A 20,234-nucleotide genomic window follows, 5' to 3' on the forward strand; every position below is an offset into this window, starting at 1 on the left:
GTGCCAGTATCACTGTCAATGATGGAGAGTCACTCCCCCTGCTACCCTGGTGTCTATCAATACACAGCAGTCATTGTTACTTCCATAGTAACAATGCTGCAGAGATCAGGGCAAAAGAACAGGGAGGATAATGGCTGGGGGGTTGGAAGCAGACAATCTTTAAGGTCCCTTCCAACACAAGTCATCCCATGGTTCTCTGGTAGAGCAATATGATGTTGTACTGGACTGATGAAATAGCTGGCCAAACACTGTGCACCCAACAGAAACCAAAAGGATAGGGCTCCTCTACAGGTCACAAGAGTGCTTGTAGGACAGACGGACCTACGGCCCAGATTTTAACAGATTACAGAACTCACTGGACAGATTTTAACTCACTGGAAAATTTAGAAGGTATTCTGATTTTATTTTTAATGTGGATAGTCAACAAACACAAAGCACATGGCTGTAGATTTTTCTTAAACTTAATAATCTTTGAGAATTCATTTTATCCTTCTTTCATGCATACAAACTCATCCAAATTCAAGATTCTCAGAATCTGATAAGTTTCCTTCCTCTTGGGGCAAGGGGTATTATTTAGGTGAGCTAGTGAGATGTCAGCATTCAATCTAGGAACACTTGGGTGGATGATTATTTGCACACAACTCAGGCATTGAAGGGAAGGACATGACATGATGGACCCTGTACAGACCCTTTCAGATAATTTAAAATCTTAGCTGAACCTATGTCCCTGTAAAACGACGACTCAAACAACCTGCTTTCCCAAACTACTCCAATTTTAGATGCTAGGATAGATATTCAAAAGCAGTCAGCCCTTACAAAGCTCTGCTACAAATAAGTTTTCTGGCAATTATCAAAGGGATCCAAATTAGGACAGATGGAGAGCACTTATTAAAAAAAAAATCTAAAATGCAACTTATTCTTCCCAAGAGATTCACGTTTATTCAATCTTCACCAAAAAGGCAAAACATCAGGCTGAAATATTGAAGTTCCAGGGCAGCTTGACTTCCAAGCCACTATTTTGCTGGCAAAATCTGGGTAAAAGAAAAAGGTGGAATCCATTGCACATCCCATATCACAGTTTGAGCTCTTCTTCTGTGTTCCCAGAGGCAGAAAGATTTCTGGAGAGCGAGTTCTGTGCCAGCATCCCATATCCCAATGAAACGGGATCAGAGGTTGCCTCATGGTGCTTGAATGCAAGGGCAATCAAGAACTACCTTCTCTCATATATGGCCACTCTTTTCTCCTCCCACTCATTTGCTAATCATCAGATATCCCCTACCCAGTCTTTCCATTCTTCCTGAACCCAGCTCATCCTCACCATTGGCTTTGATTCCACAAATAGACTTTTGCTAACTAGGGGATACAGAGAAAGGTTGGATTTGCCATCTGTCCCCATCAAATCAGTTGCTGTTTTCTTAAGCCAACTTTAAATCCAAGATAAACAGAAAACTTGAAGCAACTCAATGTCCTTAAGTCTTTGTGGAACGCATTAATCTGACACCTTGACCAGCTATGGTCATCCATTTTATTTTGAGTACAAACAAGAGGTCTTCACATCCTCTTCATGTAGCTTGCATACTAGGAGGAATTCCCAAGTCTCATTCTCCTTCAGGAGGCCTGCAAAGGCTTCCCTTCCTATCATGTACCACACAGAGTCTAGAGCCATAGAGCTGAGCTGAGGAACACAGAGGCTGGGAAAATAAGAAAAAACAAATCCACTACTACTCATCTTAACTGTCAACATGATGTTTACAAATAGACTTCAAAGCAAGGTGTAAGCTTTGCTTTCCAAAGTGATTTCATTGCTTCTCCCAGCCTCCCCTGTTTCTCAGTTTGGACCACAGCTGGCATTTACAGCAGTCCAACCAGCCGCATTATAAAGCGTACATCCGAAATGTAGCTCAGGGAAAAATCTACAGAGACAGCTAAGTCTTAAAAACTCCATCTCATAGATGGTGTGTAGGAGGTGGAAAGAGGCACTGCTAAATCTGTTACCTTTCCTGTGAATGATGAGTACACCACCCCTTCCATAAATAGACCCCAGAGGAAACATTATGCTGATGACTGTGAAAAAGCAAGCTCACCACTCTGGCTCAGACACTAGGTCAGCTGTATGTGAACACATGCCCTCCTCCAAAGCTCCTGGAATAACTATTACTTAGGGTTTTTCTAAAAAGTAAACACAAGGAATCTATTGAGAAGAATGGTGATTAAAAAGAATGTAGCCTCATTTCAAGAAGCTGTTTTATAAATTCCACACTAACAAAAGGTAACAACTGACATAAGGCTCCAATAAAAGCTTCCATCTTCCACCTGTGGGTCTGGCAACATTCTATTCTGCATTCTATCACAACAGCCATCACTAACCCCACCTGCCTTCACCTTTTAAACTTTTGCTATGCCAATATATGCTCATTAAGCCTGTCTCCGTGCTGTGGACAAGGAAGAGAGTGTAGCTGCTCAATGCATTGGTCCAGCATCATCAAATACAGCAAACACACTTCAGAAAAAACTCCAGGACCATAGTAGGGATGAGGAGAGGGGAGGAAATCTTTCTTCCATCTGCAGATCTGTGCCAAGCCAGTGACTTGACTCCTGATCTGTTAGAATCATTTTCTCCAGAGAGGGAAATTAATTCAGCCTCCAGCTCTATTTGATCTCTGACCTTTCTCTACAAAACAATTTGCATACAGTATGTCTGAACTCAATCAGTTCTGTCTTGAGGGATTTTTAAGATCATCCGGTGCATGCACAAAATTAAAAATGACCCAGCCATTAAAACTGATGCTATTAAGAATTTGAACAGAATCATTTGTTCAGATCAACCATAGAAAGCATTAGCTAAGTCAGACAGAGGTTAAACAAGCATCTCTGAGTACAGTCCTTACAGGGCTAAGATATGCTGGTTGTTAAGTAATGTACTGAAGTGTTTGATGCCACCAGAGTAATATCATTTTTAATTGACATAAGTATATTCATTAGGCAAAGTATAAGTGTTTCATGCACACATTGTCATCTTTAAACTGCATTATGGATATAAATTCTACCAAACTGGCCAGCAATTGCATACATGCTTGTAATTAAACCACACGTTTCAATACCTTTAAAGTATTAACTTATTACAGATTATTAGCTTAGTAATTAAAAACACTTCAAATTAGAAGTAATCAGAAGCTCACAGTGAGCTCTCAACACCAGAGATGCTAACAGGTTTTACACCTTCCAAGCTCCTTCCTCAAGGCTCACACAAAAATCAAGTGAACCTGCAAGTCTTAAAAGTGCACTGTAACCCAGCTCAATTGCCCTGGTCATTTCCTTCCCCTAGCACATTTTGCATTACAAGACATAAAAACAATTTTCTTCAGATGAGATAGCTCGTTTCAACTACTGCTTCTTGCCTTCTTCATCTTGAATTCCCTGTTAGAAATACTGTCTCTATGGATAAGTAGAGATTTCTTGTGACTGACACATAACCTGACACCTTAACCGAATTTTTCACACCATTCCAGGGCAATGCATGTTCATTCAGACCACAGTGAAGCCTTTGGGCCTTAAAACCATCACAGGGAATTAGTAAGGGAAAAAAAAAAAAATCCACATATCTTCCTTACATATAGGAGCACAGGAAGAAAGACCTACATGACACAATTAAAAGGTACAGCAGAGGTCAGCCAAAGAAGCCAAGAGCCTTTGCTTCATCCCACAGCCCCTGAGAAGAAATATGCATGGCTGACATAATACTGGCAGGCTATCAGCTCCTCTAGGTGATGGCCCTTCTACACAGGAGGGAGTGGGAGGTGGGACAGAGGAATTAGGCTGCTTCAAAGGCACAAATCTTGCTTTATGTCTTCTGAAGGAAAGGCAATTCGAGACAGTTCCTCTCTTTCTGTTCATAGCTAACCCACCAAGCAAAGTAGTTCTATACTGGCTGCATCTCCTCATTTTGAGCTTGATTTTGACTTTTCTGACCCAAGTCTGGCAAACCTCCAGGGCATGTGCTAATAAAGCAAAAGGAAATAGCTCTGAAAGCTAACACCAAAAGTTTGGAGGGCAATCAATATGTCCAATACACTTCAGAATCAGGCTTTCTGCCTGCTTCAGTCTTGCAAAAAGCATGTTTTTTTGAAGGACAACTTTAGCAGCTCACACCTCCAGTTTCCTCATAGGGAATACTCTGCATTAGATAAGCCACTGGCAAAAAAAAAAATGTTTCCAATCTAAAAGTTCATATGCATTTCTGAGACATTCGATGTAGCTTTGTACAGTAACAAATCCCAGTGTCCAGATATATCATGGAAGCTTTTGAAATACTCTGAGAGAAGTACTTAAAAAATGAAAAATTATTACCAATCATCCTTATCCAGGCCACTTAACTTACTCTAGCAAACAAATTAACACAGTTGAAAGCAGGTAAGAGCCAGAGTTTAATGACAGTTTACTGTAGGAAAGATGGATCTTCTCTTTCATTGTGTCCTAGCAGCTTCAAAAAAGTCCCAGACACCTGCAAGCTCTGTCCAAGCTTTTGTCAATAACTCCACAGATTATTTAAGAAGTTCTGTCAGTGGTTAAAATAGTCATGATAAGGGTGCATATCGTATTACATTAATATTTGCTAATCATCATCAGTGATATAAGCTTCCTTTCTTTGATAGTAACAGCAGCACTGCCAGTAATTAGGTAGTCCCAATAAAGCATCCCACCTTACTTTTATCCTCCCTCTCCCTCTTAACCTACAGCATTTCTTCAGGAGGGAGATGACATTGGATTGACATTCTGAAAATACAGATTGATCTCTATCTCCACAGAGAGGTATTTGCTCCACATTTCAGTTCTTGAAGTTTATACAACCCTCATCATCACATCAATCCAAGACCCCAATTTGCTACTCATGCCTATTAAACATCTCGCTGCAGTGCTTTGCTGAACAGACTGGCAGACATAAACATACATTGCAGTGCTTTGCCAAAATGTCATTTCAGCACCATAAACTTTCACTGCTAGCTAAAAAAAACCTGCCAGCTGTAGTCCTTGGTTTTTACAACATCAGCAACCAGCTACCATCACAAATCCTCTGGGGACAATGACTTCCAGAAAGGCACAGAATGAATCACATTTAAGCTTCTTACCTTCCAAGACTTACCCACTGCTCCTTGGCCAGCAGAGGAAAGGAGCACTGAAACATGGCAGCAGATGCTAAGGAGACAGCTTTAAGCTTGTAAAACCCTTACCCTAAGTTGCCACTTGACAAACTATGTCCCATCTGAAATTGCTGAATCTTTCACACAAAGTGGGCAAGAACAGGAAGAGTTGGCATGAACGTATATCATCCCCAAATGAACTTAGAAGTATTCCTCTCACCAAGTAGCACCTTCCTGAGTATTTAGCATAGGATTGGCAACTATTTAGAACAGGAAAAAAAAATCTGTGAGTACTGCATGAAATCCCATAGATGGATACTTAGGAAAAACTGGGACACTACGAAATGGAACTGGTTCCATAGTTAGCCTGAGAGAATTCCACAATGCAATGGCCATAGGTAAGTTACATGGAAACAGGACATCAAGGCCATGGGAGGTGGAAGGGAGACCAGAGTAAAGAAGAGGCAGGAAACAGAGCAGACTGCAGACAAGCAAACCCTTATAATAAATGCAAAAGGCAGACTCCTGGTAAAGGATGGGGAATGTCTTTTTCTTCTCTCTCATAAGCTGAAGAAAAAGAAATTAAAAATGGTGTTCTATTTGAAGACTTTACAAATATTATCTCATTAGACATGAACAACTCCTAGTGGAGAATGTGTTTACCCTTCTATCAGCTGACAAACAATTCTTCTTGGAGACCAAAGGAGATAGGCATATTCAGATTAAGATGGGAGTACTTAATTTCTCCACAGTCAAAGATAAACCTGAGGTTAAGCAATTGCTAAAAAACAAAGACCAATATGATGCCACCCAAAAGCTCCTTAACTCAATCCTTCCACAGATAATTAGGAATTACAGTCAGAAGCAGTGAAGGCAGCAGGTAGACCCTGAATATCAGCCTGCACTAAAATGTTCTCACAGCAAGGAAGCCATTAGGAAACCAGGAAAACTCCAAGACCTTTATATTACACTGACATTTGCTCCTGAATTAATGAAGAGCAATAACCTCCAGGATATTTTGATAACACCTTACGAGTTTTCTTTCCTCAAGTTCTGCTTAAGTCACAGATATGGAAATGCTCTGACAGAGAGAACATGGCTTTCCTTCAAATACTGCCTTGCCCTCTGAGAAAAACACTGGCAACATGCCCCACAGAAAACTATTTTCTCTGCCAACCAGGGAGGTCAAGCATAAGTTGATATTCAAAGTTCTACCAGCACTTCAACACCCTCTTCAACAAACACAAAAACTCTAGCACTTCTATCTACAGTCACCCATCTTCCACCTTCTGCTTTTTCTGCCCCAAGTACTGTTATTTTCTGTTCAGAATTCATTTCTATATTGCCCAGCCTAATTTTAAATATTTCAAACAGAGGTGTTAAAAGTCACATAAAATTAATCTACTCACATCCAGAAGTGCTACCAAAATGTGCACATACTTGCCAAGGAGGAAATGACAGGTAAGAAAAATCTTATAAAGCAAAAGAAAGGTGGAAGAAAAACATTCTATGTCCTTGCTGGCTTTGTGACTTCTGTACCACTCCTATTAATCAGCATATTTTATGTGGGCATCATTAGCACATTTCATCAAATAAAATTTCCTGTAAATATTGGAATCTGCTTCACACACTCCACACTGTTCTTTACTGTGCCATTAGGCAGTATCAACATATACTAAGCCACATATGGAGGCTTGCCCATGTGGAAACACCAAGAGAAAACAGAACTGCATTAATGAAACTGCATTGAGTGGCCTCAACTGTGGCTGTAATGTGCTTCCAAAATAAATTCAAACCACTAAATCAAAGCCACTTGCATTCCAACAGTCACAATTCATACTGGATTGCAACACAATTTCACAGGTCTACTGACATTCATACCTCTGTACAACCCAGATGAGTCATGAGCTTTGCCATCAAAAAAATACATGCGCTTGTCATGAGGAGGAGATTGGACTGTGTACATAAAGCAGATTTGAAACTTTAATATCACCTGCCTATGGGTGCCTTAGGACTCCTAACAAATCAGAGTTTGCTGTTTCTAGAATATGCATTAGCTTTATAGAATGAATTTCTTATAGATATTTTAGTACAACACACCATCATTAATTCTGAGAGCAGTAAGAAAAGCTCTGCCAAAATAAATCAGTCCAGCTCTGCTACAACCAAAGAGTTATGTCAGCTCACTGACAGTTCCACTTCCTCCAAGAACTTAAAGAAGCAGCTAACAAAGGCTTTCTCTTAAGAGGGTCCTCCATGAATCAGCTCCTCAGCAGTGTGGATCCCCTAATGGGAAATCTATCCCTCATTCTTCCACTCTCAATCAATCTCCAGACATTAAAAAAGGAGACACTGCTAACAGCTGCTAAATATCCTCTTTGTTTTGCAGCAGCCACTCATACATCACACAGAGATCAAGAATAAAATGATAAGGGGAAAAAAGAAAACCTACCCCAGACTATATGCTCTGCACATGATGATTCAAATAGAAATTTGAGAGCAAGTGCTGTCTGACTGATGTTCAGCTGTGACTACCTGAGCAGGTCTTCTCCTAACAATCATCTAAACCACTTTGGTTTCCTTGAGGAAGACTGACTGTGTGCTAGTTATCCCACCAGAAACCACCCTATGCAAGCTTGCAGGGCCAGGTTGATGGGGCATTGAGGCACCTCAATAGAGGAAGGTGTCCCTGCTTGTGGCAGGGGGGGTTGGACCTAGATGACCTTAAAAGCCCCTTCCAACCCAAATCATTTTATGCTTCCAAACCATTGCTGTCAATGCTCCCACACAGCAGGCAGGAGTGTCACACCAGAACAAAGGTGAGGCCCACCCTGAACAACCAGAAAGTCCATTTCTCTACACAGCACAAGAGAAAGTGGCACAGCTTGCTTCAGGCATAAAGGGTCAGATCTACATCTGCCTGGTAGGCCTGCTAGGGAACTAGATTATTTAAAATATGCAATCAAACTTATCTGCTCTCTACCATGACTTTTATTAGAGCCATGCAGGGTAAGAAGTAGCTGAGGAGGGCAATTAGATGCTGTACCCATAAAGCCTGCCAGCTCTAGAGTCCCTACAGAAAATATTTAACTCCAGAAGTTGATTGGGTGGAGGCTATTTCTGCCTCTGGCACATCAAAATCATACTGAAGTTTCCTCACTTAAATCAAGGCTTGATGCTTTGCTCATACTAAACACTCTGGGAGATGTGCTTGCTCCAATTAAAGAAGAACAGTTTCAGTCTCATGCAACTTGCACTTACCATCCTGCTGTTCATTGGGGTCTGTTTGCCTTTTGGGACACATGTAGCAAATAGCAAAAAATGGAACGCAAAGGTGAAAAACTCTCTAATTCCCTTTCTGGAAAAGGAAATGGGACATCTCTGCTCCACAACTTTTCCTTTGTGTTTTTAGCCAAGCTTTTCAAAATTACTTGACTAACCTATAGACTGGAAAGATGGGGAATGGTGCTCCTTCAATAAGCCAAGCATCCTGTACACTATACTGAACATTAAGGTGGTCAGAGAACCAGGAGATCTATACAGCCAATCAAAATACACAGTTCCACCTACACCCAAATTCTGCAATGATTAGACCTACTTCTAGAATTTTATTTACAACAAAAAACTACATTAAAATTAATTTTTAAAAGTTCAGGAATTTTCCATGTGGCATGTCAGTATTATGGCACTGTAGCAAAGAAAATATGCCAAATAGATCTCAAAAAGATAAAAAGGGACAAAACAAGAAAATGCCTATTGAAGCTTTTCAATTACCAAGCTAGACATTTTTATCGTATGCAGGTAACAAGGAGAGCACTAAAGCAGTGTTGGGGAGTTTAATGTTGGTATTCAAACTTTGGAAACTGATATCCAAGATAACTTAAGTAGAAGTCAAATATCATCCCTAAGTTAATTCTGCCTAAGACTGCTACACAGAAGGGTTTTAAACTGATCTCTGTTTTTAAAATCAAAGTGTAAAGTGCAAAATCTCAGGATTTTATATTCAGCTTTTTTTGGTTTTTTAAACTACAGATGGCAATCAAAATTTCTTTGGGAACACACAGGAATCTCAGTTTGCAACAAGACAAATCAGATATCTTTGAAAGAAGTGATATTGCTTATATTCAAGAAACTGATCTTTAATAAAGCAGAAAAGTATCCTTCCTTCTGCCACTGAAAGGCAAATTCTCAGAGACACGGACAGGGGTGGCATTCTTTCTACTAATAAGGTTTCCCAAATGAACAAGTAACAGATGACTGAAGTACACTATGATGTTTGGTGTCTTAATCAAAACTGAGTTGCTCTCACCAAAATTAAAAGGTGTTTCATCATGTCTTTAGTCTCAGCAATGCACCATGTCTCATGGAGCTTCCCTGTAAGAAGGATCAAAAAGGCTTCTACAAATTTTTCTATTTGATTATGGGTATTCCTCAAAGTGGATTCATTCACCCTGGCTCTGAACAAAGGATATTATCTGTGGAAAATTCTGGTGGTTCCAAGATTAGCTGTTCTAGAAAAGAAAAGAAGTAAGACAAGAAATTCTCTAAACCTGTGTGTTCCACTGCACTGAATGTTTATGCTATGACACTGCTTGAATTCTAAGGAGTGCCAGGAAAGGCAGGGGGTGGGAAGGGGAGATACAGCTAACTTGCCATTGCTTTTACTCTTAATTTTCACATTAAATGCAATTAGCAAGGGCTCCTGCTTAATTCCCATTTTCTATAGAAGAAAACACCTAATGCCTAAATTGTCAGTCTCGACACAGGCTTTTTCACTGAAAGCTCCATAATTAAACCAATGAGTTGTATTATCTCCTCAGGAAGCATATTGCCTACCTACTTGTTATCTGCTACTGTAACTTTGTGTTTTCAGAGCTATTTATTGCAAATTAAATCAAGAGATACTATTAAAAAAAAAGGATTTAGCACACAGAGATACCAAACATGATCCATGCAGAACATGAAATTCTTAGGGACAAGACCTGTTCTTCTATCTACTTTAGCAGAACTTACAGCACATAAATCCATATGACTATAGCACCACAGGGTACTCAAAGAACCTTGACATTTCAGCTTGACTGGGAATTATGGTGCCAGAACAGTAAAAATAAAATTACTCAGCATGGAAAGCATAGAAATTGGCAACTGTTTATTCTTGAGATGCCAGGGAACCAAATGACATGGATTCAGTGAGGTTAAGAACTTCAATTGGTTAATTAACTATCTGAAAACAAACTTTGTAATCCATATTTTGTTTTCAAAATATTATACACTAGACACTCAGCTGCTGGTACACCCTCCCCTCCCATTTCTATCCCTAGATTCAGGCTGACTTGCAAATAGAACAGGCGTGTTCATCTCTGCATTAAATGCAACTACTAGTAGTTTTTACTTTCTTAAAAACTCACTTCCAAGACACACAGAACACAGGAATGAAACACACACAGGCACACAATAAATGTTTTATGAGTCAGTAAAATACTGCTCGCAGTACATTAGCCCTTTTATAATTAATTTGAGCCTACGAACCACCACTACCCTGGCTGTGTTCAGCAGTGAGCTTCTGCCAAAGCAGAAATCCCCCAGGCAGCCTGAGATGGGCACTCTCCAGTCATCCCTGTCTGTCACTGTCTCAGCTGTCACTCCACACTGCCTGCTCACACCAGCTGCAGGGCAGGTGGGTGGCAGGGGGGTGTCACAGCAGCCCTCCAGCCTGGCCTCACTTGGCCGCTTCAGCTTGTGCTTCATGCTCCAAAGCACACCGGCTTTTACGGCTGCACTAAGCCAGCTTGGAGAAACTTCTTAAGAAAGAGTTTTACCAAGAATTTGCTACTTATTTCCTCTGCATAAGTATCATTGTATCCACAGGTTTTAAAAGAAAAGTGGTTTTAATTAGTTGAAAGTCAAAACCGAACTTCCATCACAGCACAAGAAAAAAGCCAATCACCACACAAGACTACAGGCTTTCCCACAGGCAAGCAGCCCTAACACACATAACCTTAGAGAGAGAGATAAAGGACACAAAGTTACATTGATACTTTTAATGCCTGGTTGGCACCTTCTGTTATCTCAGAAAGACTCACCCTGCTTCCTTCAAGGTCCCACTGCTACTCCGAGTGCCCACTCCTGCCCTACCAAACTGTCAGTTTACCTGGAAAATCCAAGCAAAATCTATCTCATGTGCCTCCAACTGCAAAGGAATGCAAACACACCAGGTTTTAAAATAACGACATGTTACTCAGTGTTGGTATCAACATCTTCTAAATGGCCACTCATCCCTTGCAGAACCAGTAAAAGACAGAGGTGCAAGGCAGTCCAGGAGGAGTCACAGGTACTCGTCAGCAACATGGCCATACTGCATAGATGACTGAGAATCTCAGTCTAAAAATATCAGTATCAAGCCTCAAATGAATGATTTTACATATCTACAGAACAAAACTCCAATTCAGAATAATGTTGCTATTAATAGAAATAACATGCGTGTACATTATGAATGTTCTTTCTTTTCACAGATGTGATTTTATTCTGTTACAGCCATCACGACTTACATTTAAGCTTTACAATACAGAGAAGAGATTTAAATGAAAGTCAGCAGACATTTGCTTTATACTTGATAATTACAGGGATCTCTCCCTATAGAGAGAGATAAAAAGGCATTAGTTATGGTCAATACTAGAGGGGGTAATTGTGCATTACAGCAGTGATGATCCTTATTACACTGAATTTCAAGAGTTGCGAACAGAAAAGAATATTCTCAGCATAAAACTATGCAGGAGCTTCAGCAGAAATGAAAAGCAGAGACTACTGTGACCATGCCATATCCATGTATCCCCTGGCAGGTCATTAGATTCTCCATTTTGCAAATCTTCCCACACAGCTTTTACAAAGATCCATGACCACATCAAAAGCACCATGTTACTTATAGCTGAAAAAAAGAGGGCTAAAAAAAAATCCCCCAGGATTATTGATTTGAAAGAGAATAAAACTGCTTGTGAGATGTTTCCCAGACAATCCACCACAGTGCAATGGATGCCTACCACAACGTAATAGCCCTTTCTGCTCCCCATAGTAAAGCACCAATAAGATTTGTCAGACAGAGAGGACTACATTTCAACAAGGATAAAAAAGCTCCAGTTTTTAAGGATTTATCTTTACAGCTCTTCTGGACACTAACTGCAAATAAGATACACAATAGAACTTCATACTCAATTCCATGACAGCCACATTTTTGTGTAAATATTAAATACTCTTCCTAATCCTATTTTTGTCTAACTCTCAAATGTTCATACAAAAAACAGCACAGAAGGCAGCATTTATCTCTTCTGAGTTATTTCTGTCACTTAAAAAAACCACTCCACACATTTTGGAAAGCATTGTTCCTGCCAGCTGGGGTCACTTTTCACCTAGTGCTAGTGGAAGAATATTAACTACAGCGCATGATTAAAAATACCTACAGTGTTTTATAGGATGACCCAGAGCAAAGTTAATCTGCATAATTGAGGCTATTTAGAGGCACTTTTGAGATAATGTCACTGTAGTAATGGAAGACAGTGACTCTCCAAATAGATCTTGACTTTAGATGCAATGTGTCTAACCAGTCAGTGGATTGGTACACAAACCCTCCTCTCTACAACTAGAGAGGATAAAACTTGTGCTGTTAAACCTGAGATTTGCTGTTTGACCTTTCAGCACTAGCAGATTGCTTTTCAATCCCAAATTACTGGGAAAAACAGTTATATTTCTATGAAACTAAACAGCTATCCTACAGCAGCTGGTCTCCACTAGAGGCTCCTGAGTTCAGCATCACCACTAGATCACACTTTAAACCATGATCCAAATTCACTAAAACACTTGAGATTTGTTAAGTTCCATGCCTAATCCCACTCAAGTTCCCAGATCCTGCAACTCACTCAAAATACAAGCTATAAACAGCAGGCATCTTAGCTGTTGGTTTGGCACAACACAATTAATCCTGCATTCATACAACTGAGAGACAGAAAACACTCCATCTGCCTTCTCAGTTCATGAGCCCCTCACTGCTCACTTCTTCACCTGGAAAAGACTGTAAATAAACCAACCTGTTTGGCCAACTGGTCCTTCTTCACCAAGCCAGTGGCTGCAGCGATGTTCCCTGCTCCTTCCACCGTCTTTTGCGCCACCGCCGTCACTCCCGTCACCACAGCTCCCCCAACATTGGACACCTGCTCTTTGGTCTTCTCCGCCACTGAGGAGAAGCAGAAGATGGAAAAACACATGATGCCTCTGGGAGCTTTAAGTTTTTCAGAGAATTTATCACTGACAGCCCAACATCATGAAAAGCCATAAGGCCATAAGTTACATTTTCTGTACCCCAAGTGGATCTTAAGAAATTAAACTGTCCATCTGGTAATGCTGGAGCAGCAGAGGTAAAAATAAGCCTTAGCTGGGGCTCAATTTCTTTCATGTGAAAGATATCTGACACTTTCATTCATGTTTAACTGCACTTTAGGGAAGAAAAGACATTATTTAGGTCTTATTATGTCCATCTCACTATATAATATATCCTAGTTTGGAAATGCATTCCAATTAGTCCACCAAACTGCACGATACAAGGCATGCAAGACATGATTTTTTGCCTTAAACTCAAAAAATGTTGATTATTCCTTTTTTATTTTCTAAGATCTATTTCATCAAAAAACAGATCTATCAATGCTCAACCAGACCATTTCAAACAGAACCTTTTATCTGACCCACTAGAGATTTTTGTCCCAATGCTGATACATAATATACTAATTTATAAAAAGCCTGAATGTCAAAGGAAACTGGATTAATAGCTAACTTCCAAGCCCCAGGGAAACAACAACTCATTTAGCCTACATATACATCAGCAGTTGCCATTCTACCTTTCAGAATATCACTGGGGTTTTTCTTCTGCTCATTCATCCCCAAGGGCTCTTTCTGACAGCAGCTTGAACTACAGTGAAACTGCTCTAAGAAAAGGGATGGAATGACTTCATGCCTTCAAGTTACACACCCAGATTTTTAGCAAAACACACATGTACTCCTCTAAACAAGGCAATGTTTTTCAAAAACACCTATCATATCTTTGCCATTCTAACTAATCCTACTCTTTCCTTCAGGCTAAATTCCATCTGATCCATAAAATGTATTCATACTTTATCTGCATCCTTTACAAGCACAGGATGGATTCTGGTTCAAAGTTAGGCCACCATTTCTGAGGTTTTTTTGGGAAGCACGTGCAAACATTAGACTTTCTGTGGATAAATTACATTTCTTTAACTCCTTACATAAAGGGCATCAGTTGTCCACATCACAGGGCAGGCAGCATGCATTACTATGATTGATAATAAAAAGCAAAAATTAGGAAAAAGCTAGAAGCCTCAACATGACTAATACAAAATTTTTATTAAAGACCCAAATTATAAATATCTGCTGACTGAAAATTGAGGCAGATAATTTAATGCTCATTCTAGCTAACTTAAAGGGAAAAGTTAGTAACTAATTAAGTATTATCTCTTATGACCAGGAGCTTTCATTATAGAGTAGAACAACAGACTACACATTGTCTGAAATTAGAAACAGAAAAAGTCTGTTTCAAATAGCTCCCTCACTACATATGCTAATAACCCAAAAGTTCATGAGAAATTTCCTTGTATACATCCACTACGCTATTGCCATGCTTTTTTTAGGGGGGGAAAAAGAGAATCAAAAATGGGTTTTGCTGAAAAGCAAATGTTGCCCTCAGGGAAGTTTTGACTTAATGCTAGCAAGTGCAAAAAGACATCTGTTAAGACGCCCCATTTGATTATTAACAGCTTCAGACCACAAAAAGCTTTGAATTTTATGCATGAAATTTTATATAAGAAGCTTTCCAGTAGGTTCTTGCAAACATATATCTTCAGATGTGTCCCCTCATTACATGCTACATGTTGCAAAGCCTAGTGAGACCTGCTTGTGCTTGGAGTCTTTCAGAAAGAAACTAGGTAATGTTACGAAACAAACTTATTCATGCTGTTCCATATAAATCCCACAGGTGATGCAAAAATAATTCTAAAAAATAGAGTAGCATCTCATAAAAGTAGATTCAAAATCCAATTTTCCAATAAATACTTAAATTAAAACAAAAATAAGAGGAAATATGTTCTGGGTACATTTCAGTACTGCTTTTTATTTATTTCTTTCTGGGAAAGATGCTGGGGTGCATCCAAAGCAGCACAACCAGCAAGTCAAGGGAGGGGATTCTGGCCCTCTGCTCTGCTGAGACCCCACCTGCAGGGCTGCATCAGCTCTGGGGTCCCAGCACAGGAAGGATATGGACCTGTTGGAGAGAGTCCAGGGGACACCACCAAGCTGATCAGAGTGATGGAGCACCCCTCCTATGAAGACAGAGCTGGTGAGATCTTAATTGTGGCCTTCCAGCACCTAAAACCCTACAAGAAAGGTAGAGAGGAAGAGAAGATCCTGTGATCATGTTGGGACAGGGCAGGAGTAGATAACTTCAAACTAAATGAGGATAGGTTTAGATACAGAAGAAATTCTTTACTGTGAGGGTGGGGAGGCAATGAACAAGTTGTCCAGAGAAGCTGTGGATGTCCTATCCCTGGAAGTGCTCAAGGCCAGGGGGTCATGAGCAACCTGGTCTAGCAGAAGGCATTTCTGCCCATGTAAGGAGGTTAGAATCAGATCATCTTTAGGGTCTTTTCCAACCCAAACCATTGGGTTTGAGTTTATAATTCAGGATCCTTTCATTCAGTTAAATTCTTTTGTATGCAAGTGCCACACATTATTTTGAAAACTTCCCTTTCCCAAAAACGCTGAATGGCAGAACATGTAAAGTACAAACTCAGTAGGCTTGATGCTGACAAGGGCTCAGTTGGCCTTGACCAGACTCATCCTTTCTGATAAAATGGTAAAGCATGGTTGTACTGTGCTGATCATCACAGGCACAATTAGTTTCATTATCTCAAGCTCTTGAAGCACCTTCACCTCAAAATATGAAGAGACAGAGTGGAACAGAGTGCCCTGTGGATGCTGCAGTATCAACCACCTGATTCTCAATCCCATTATTACTCCCACATTTCTTACACTATGTTGTCATGGCAGGTACAACCACCAACCAGCCACCAGTGGCTGCTGCTCCCCCTGCTACAGGATTTTGGGAAGGCACAGTCTCAAGTACATTTCCTCCGCCCAGCAACACATTATCCTAGGAAAGGCAGAGAACACACAAACTCAAATGAAAAAGGAAAGAATCAGGCCACTAACACTGTTACTGGCACAACAGTAAGATACTGATAAAAGCAGTAACAAAAGCAGTGTACTTAAGACTGCTTCTATTTCAGACAGCCATGGTTTAACCCCAGCTGGCAACTAAGCACCACACAGCTGCTCAGTCCCTTCTTCCTCCAGCAGGATGGGGAAGAAAAGAATTGGAAGGGTAAAAGTAAGAAAACTCAAGGGGTAACTATGGTTCAATTGAAATAAAATAATAATAGTAATAAAAAATTATAATAAAAAGGAAAACAAAGAAAAAAAGGTATAAATCCTACAGGTGATGCAAATTCAAACAATTGCTCACCACCTACCCACTGATACCCAGCCAGCCCCCAAGCAGATGACCCCCACCAACCTTCCCCACAGTTTTACTGCTCAGTATGATGCCACATGGTGTGGAATATCCTTCTGGTCAACTGGAGTCAGCTGTCCTGGCTGTGTCTTCCCCCAGTTCCTTGTGAACCCCCAGCTTTCTCACTGGTGGGGTGAGGTGAGAAGCAGGAAATGCTGTGATGTGTTAGCCCTGCCCAGCAATAACTACAACATCCCTATGTTAGCAACACTGGTTCCAGCACAAATCCCAACCAGCCCCATACCAGGTACTGTGAGGAAAATGACCTCCATCCCAGCCAAAAGCAGCACACAGACACAGCATAAGAAAGCTGACACAGGAGTTACCATGGAAGATCTCTCATACACTGCTTCCAAAATCAGAGCCATGAAGATAATTTGAGCAAACTATCTAAATAGCACAGTTTGGCAAAAGCAATCATAGTAAGGAGAAAATCTTTCCTGTCCCTAAGGAATAACTAAACATCAACATCATTATCAGAGTGACTCTGATAATGAGATCCAGCCTGGTGACCCTAGAGCTCTGAAAACCCCACAACAGGAGAAGAAAAACCAAAGTAAGTGTCCAGTTTCATTTATTTTATTGCTTACACTAAGTAGTAATGGGGAAAGCACTAAGTGTGCACAAACAAATCAGTTCAGAATGCAGGGGGTTGATTCCAACTTAGTAAATTTATCTGAATACCAGGTTGCTTAATGATCTTAAGCCATTAAGTCTTTGTAAAATTGATATTAGCTTTGCACCACAGTGTTGAGACCCAGAGGAAATCAGCTTCTGCAGAGCTTTGCTGTGCTATGGCCTGATTACTTCTTTTATCTATGCAGAGACTGTCCATTCCATTAAATGACCCTGGGAGAGTGTACAATGACCACACCAAGGGTGAGTTTAATTTTTAACAGTGACTATAGCACTGTGCAAAAAGTATTAGCATTGAAGTTGTCTTTGCACTTCTCATTACAGACAACATGGTAGCATACAGTATCAATGTAAAAGCTCCGGAGCAATTCAAAATAATAACTAGTTACTTTCAACCTCGAACAATAAAAGTAGATTCAAAACACAGAATTTCTCTGAATTGATGAACTTACCCTTGTAAGTAAGTTTATTGTACCAAATATACTTTTGAGTAAGTATAAGTAAATTATAGTAGGTATTTCAAACAGTAAATTTGTCTTAAGTACTTGAAGAACTCATTTACAAAGATGCCATAAATATGGTGGTTCTTTAATTTATGCAATTTTCTGTAAGATACCCGATGGAGTTAAAGAGCAGGAATACCAATGATTAAGAATGTTAAGAAGAACAAGAATGATCCTGAATAAATAAAGAATTAAGCCAAACACCTGACTATGGTTTACTACTTTCAATATTGTGTCTTCACTCACATGATTGAAGGACTAAGAGCTTTTTTGCCCTGGCTTATTTACAGATAGTGCTTTATTTAGAATATCTGGAGATGGACCGTAAATATTTCATTTTTGATACTGTTCATTTCTGGGAGATAGGTAAGATGGGTGAATTATGCATTTACAATCAAAGGCCAGGAGACCTTTCAATTAGGAAGTCAAGTCTAAACACAGGGCACACACCCCATAAAACCAATAAGCAAAGCTGCTTTTATCAGAAATTCAGAGAAAGGATGACCTGACAAATAACACACTTATCACATTCCAGTGACTCACAGCCTGGAATCCTCATTTCACAGTATTTTGATGTCAATAAATCTGGTACAATCAGGTCCCATTTAGAGCAAGAAACACCTCAGACTAGTAATTCTGGGTTTGGAAATAAACTGACAGAAGAATGCAATCAGGTTTTTTAGCTCTTCAAGGTGTGTCATGTCACAGTCATTTCACCAGCATAGGGGCCAAAATCACAATTTATTCAAAGACAGAAAAGCTATCAAGAGTTTGGAACTCGGGCATTAAGCAAAGAAACTGCAAAACTGTGAACACTCATTTTGATCTGTGATTCTAGTTTGTACCTGTCTCCAACCTCTCAAATCATTTTTATTTACATAACAAAGTGTTTATTTCACCTCAGGTTTCACATGATGCTCTAGGGAGTTAATATCATAAGACCAGCACAGCTTGTGAACTCCCAGTCATATGAAAAGAGACAAGTAGGTCTTTACAAACAACTTAAAAGGCATTTTTGCCACATCAACTTTAACAGCATTGATTTAAATGGATTTGATTTCTACATCAACCTCTCTAACATCTCTGTCTTAATGTTACACCTCACAGAACCACTACAGTGAACCCAAGTCTGTTTTTATCTACCTTCTCTTCTTGCCAGAAGAACTATTAATAGGCTTGTTATTATTTTTTTGCTCTTAAAATGTTTCCAAGCACTTCCTCTGTTCTTACACTGGCAAGTCCATACTGTTTCATTTTGGAAGCTGTGGCCTCTAGATTTTGCCTGAAGTCTTCTCTTCTCACTGCCATAGCTCAGCCTGTTCACTCCCTGTTCATTTTCCATTTTCATGCAACAGCCAAACATCTCAAACAGCTTGAAAGGACAGAAGATGGAAAGCACAGAACCCATTATTCCCAAGTTTTGGGTGTTCCACTTTGTGTCACCTGTTTCCTAAAGTGTGTGAGGAGCAGCTACTGTTTTACCTAAAATCAACAGTAACTTCTCCAAGTTTTCTATTCACAGGCACAGCACATAACAGGTGTGGTCCCCTTATGTTTGGCTGCACAGTCTGTTTTGTACCTTCCAGAAGAAAATTTAAGGTATTTTAAAACCTATTAAAAATTCTATTCACCCACTGAAAATTTCCTGCCTAATTAAATATATTGCCATCACATAAAGAGAGGCACAGCATTTGAGATCAGCAGTTTCTTTCAGGATGAGAAAGAGAAGTCCCCCACTGAGGTAGCCCACTAGAATCCCAGTGTTTCAGCATGTTTCATACATGTGCAAATGCCCTTGACTTAGATTCTACCACATCGCAGCTTGGTGAACATCCCCTCTATTAACTTGCTTCCTAGTGCTGTGTAGCTGCTGCTCCCACATCTGTGATGATATTGGATGTAGGTGTCCCAAATCTCATTCTACTGCAATCCTCTACTGGTCATAGCAATGGTCCCTCTGAATATTTTCTCTTAATTGAGGTCTAATGAGCTGAGATTTCAAATCTCCTAACAACAGCACACATGCTCAGCCTAAGCTCTGAAGGACTATCTTCAATATTCTGTTCTGTTTTGTTACTAGAAATACTTTTTCAACTATTTATGTGGGTTGTGTACTAAGTACTGACATTTGTTTACTTACCACTGTTTATCCTTTGCCTTGTGAGCACAATGATACACTGACACGTGAGCTGAATGAGAGACTGGCTGTACACTGAGGAAAAAGAAATACTTTTCTACTATCTTATTTGTTTCTGAATTTTTTAGGGGAAAAACAAATTTATTGACCATGCATTCTCTTCACATCTTCAGAACTCCCACATTCTACAGCAC

At 39.9% G+C, this 20,234-nt stretch overlaps 1 protein-coding gene across 2 annotated transcripts in view; it reads right to left on the reverse strand.

Annotated features, from left to right (window-relative positions):
- SNCA (synuclein alpha) overlaps positions 1-20,234 on the reverse strand; it is a 63,231-nt gene that overhangs the window by 35,226 nt on the left and 7,771 nt on the right. For both annotated transcript variants that reach the window (XM_054633147.2, XM_054633148.2), the window contains exon 4: positions 13,217-13,362. In XM_054633147.2, the coding sequence (XP_054489122.1) occupies positions 13,217-13,362 (146 nt within the window). The remainder of the gene's footprint in view (positions 1-13,216; positions 13,363-20,234) is intronic.

This window comes from Agelaius phoeniceus, chromosome 4 (genome assembly GCF_051311805.1).
Source record: "Agelaius phoeniceus isolate bAgePho1 chromosome 4, bAgePho1.hap1, whole genome shotgun sequence".
Taxonomy (NCBI): Eukaryota; Metazoa; Chordata; class Aves; order Passeriformes; family Icteridae; genus Agelaius; species Agelaius phoeniceus.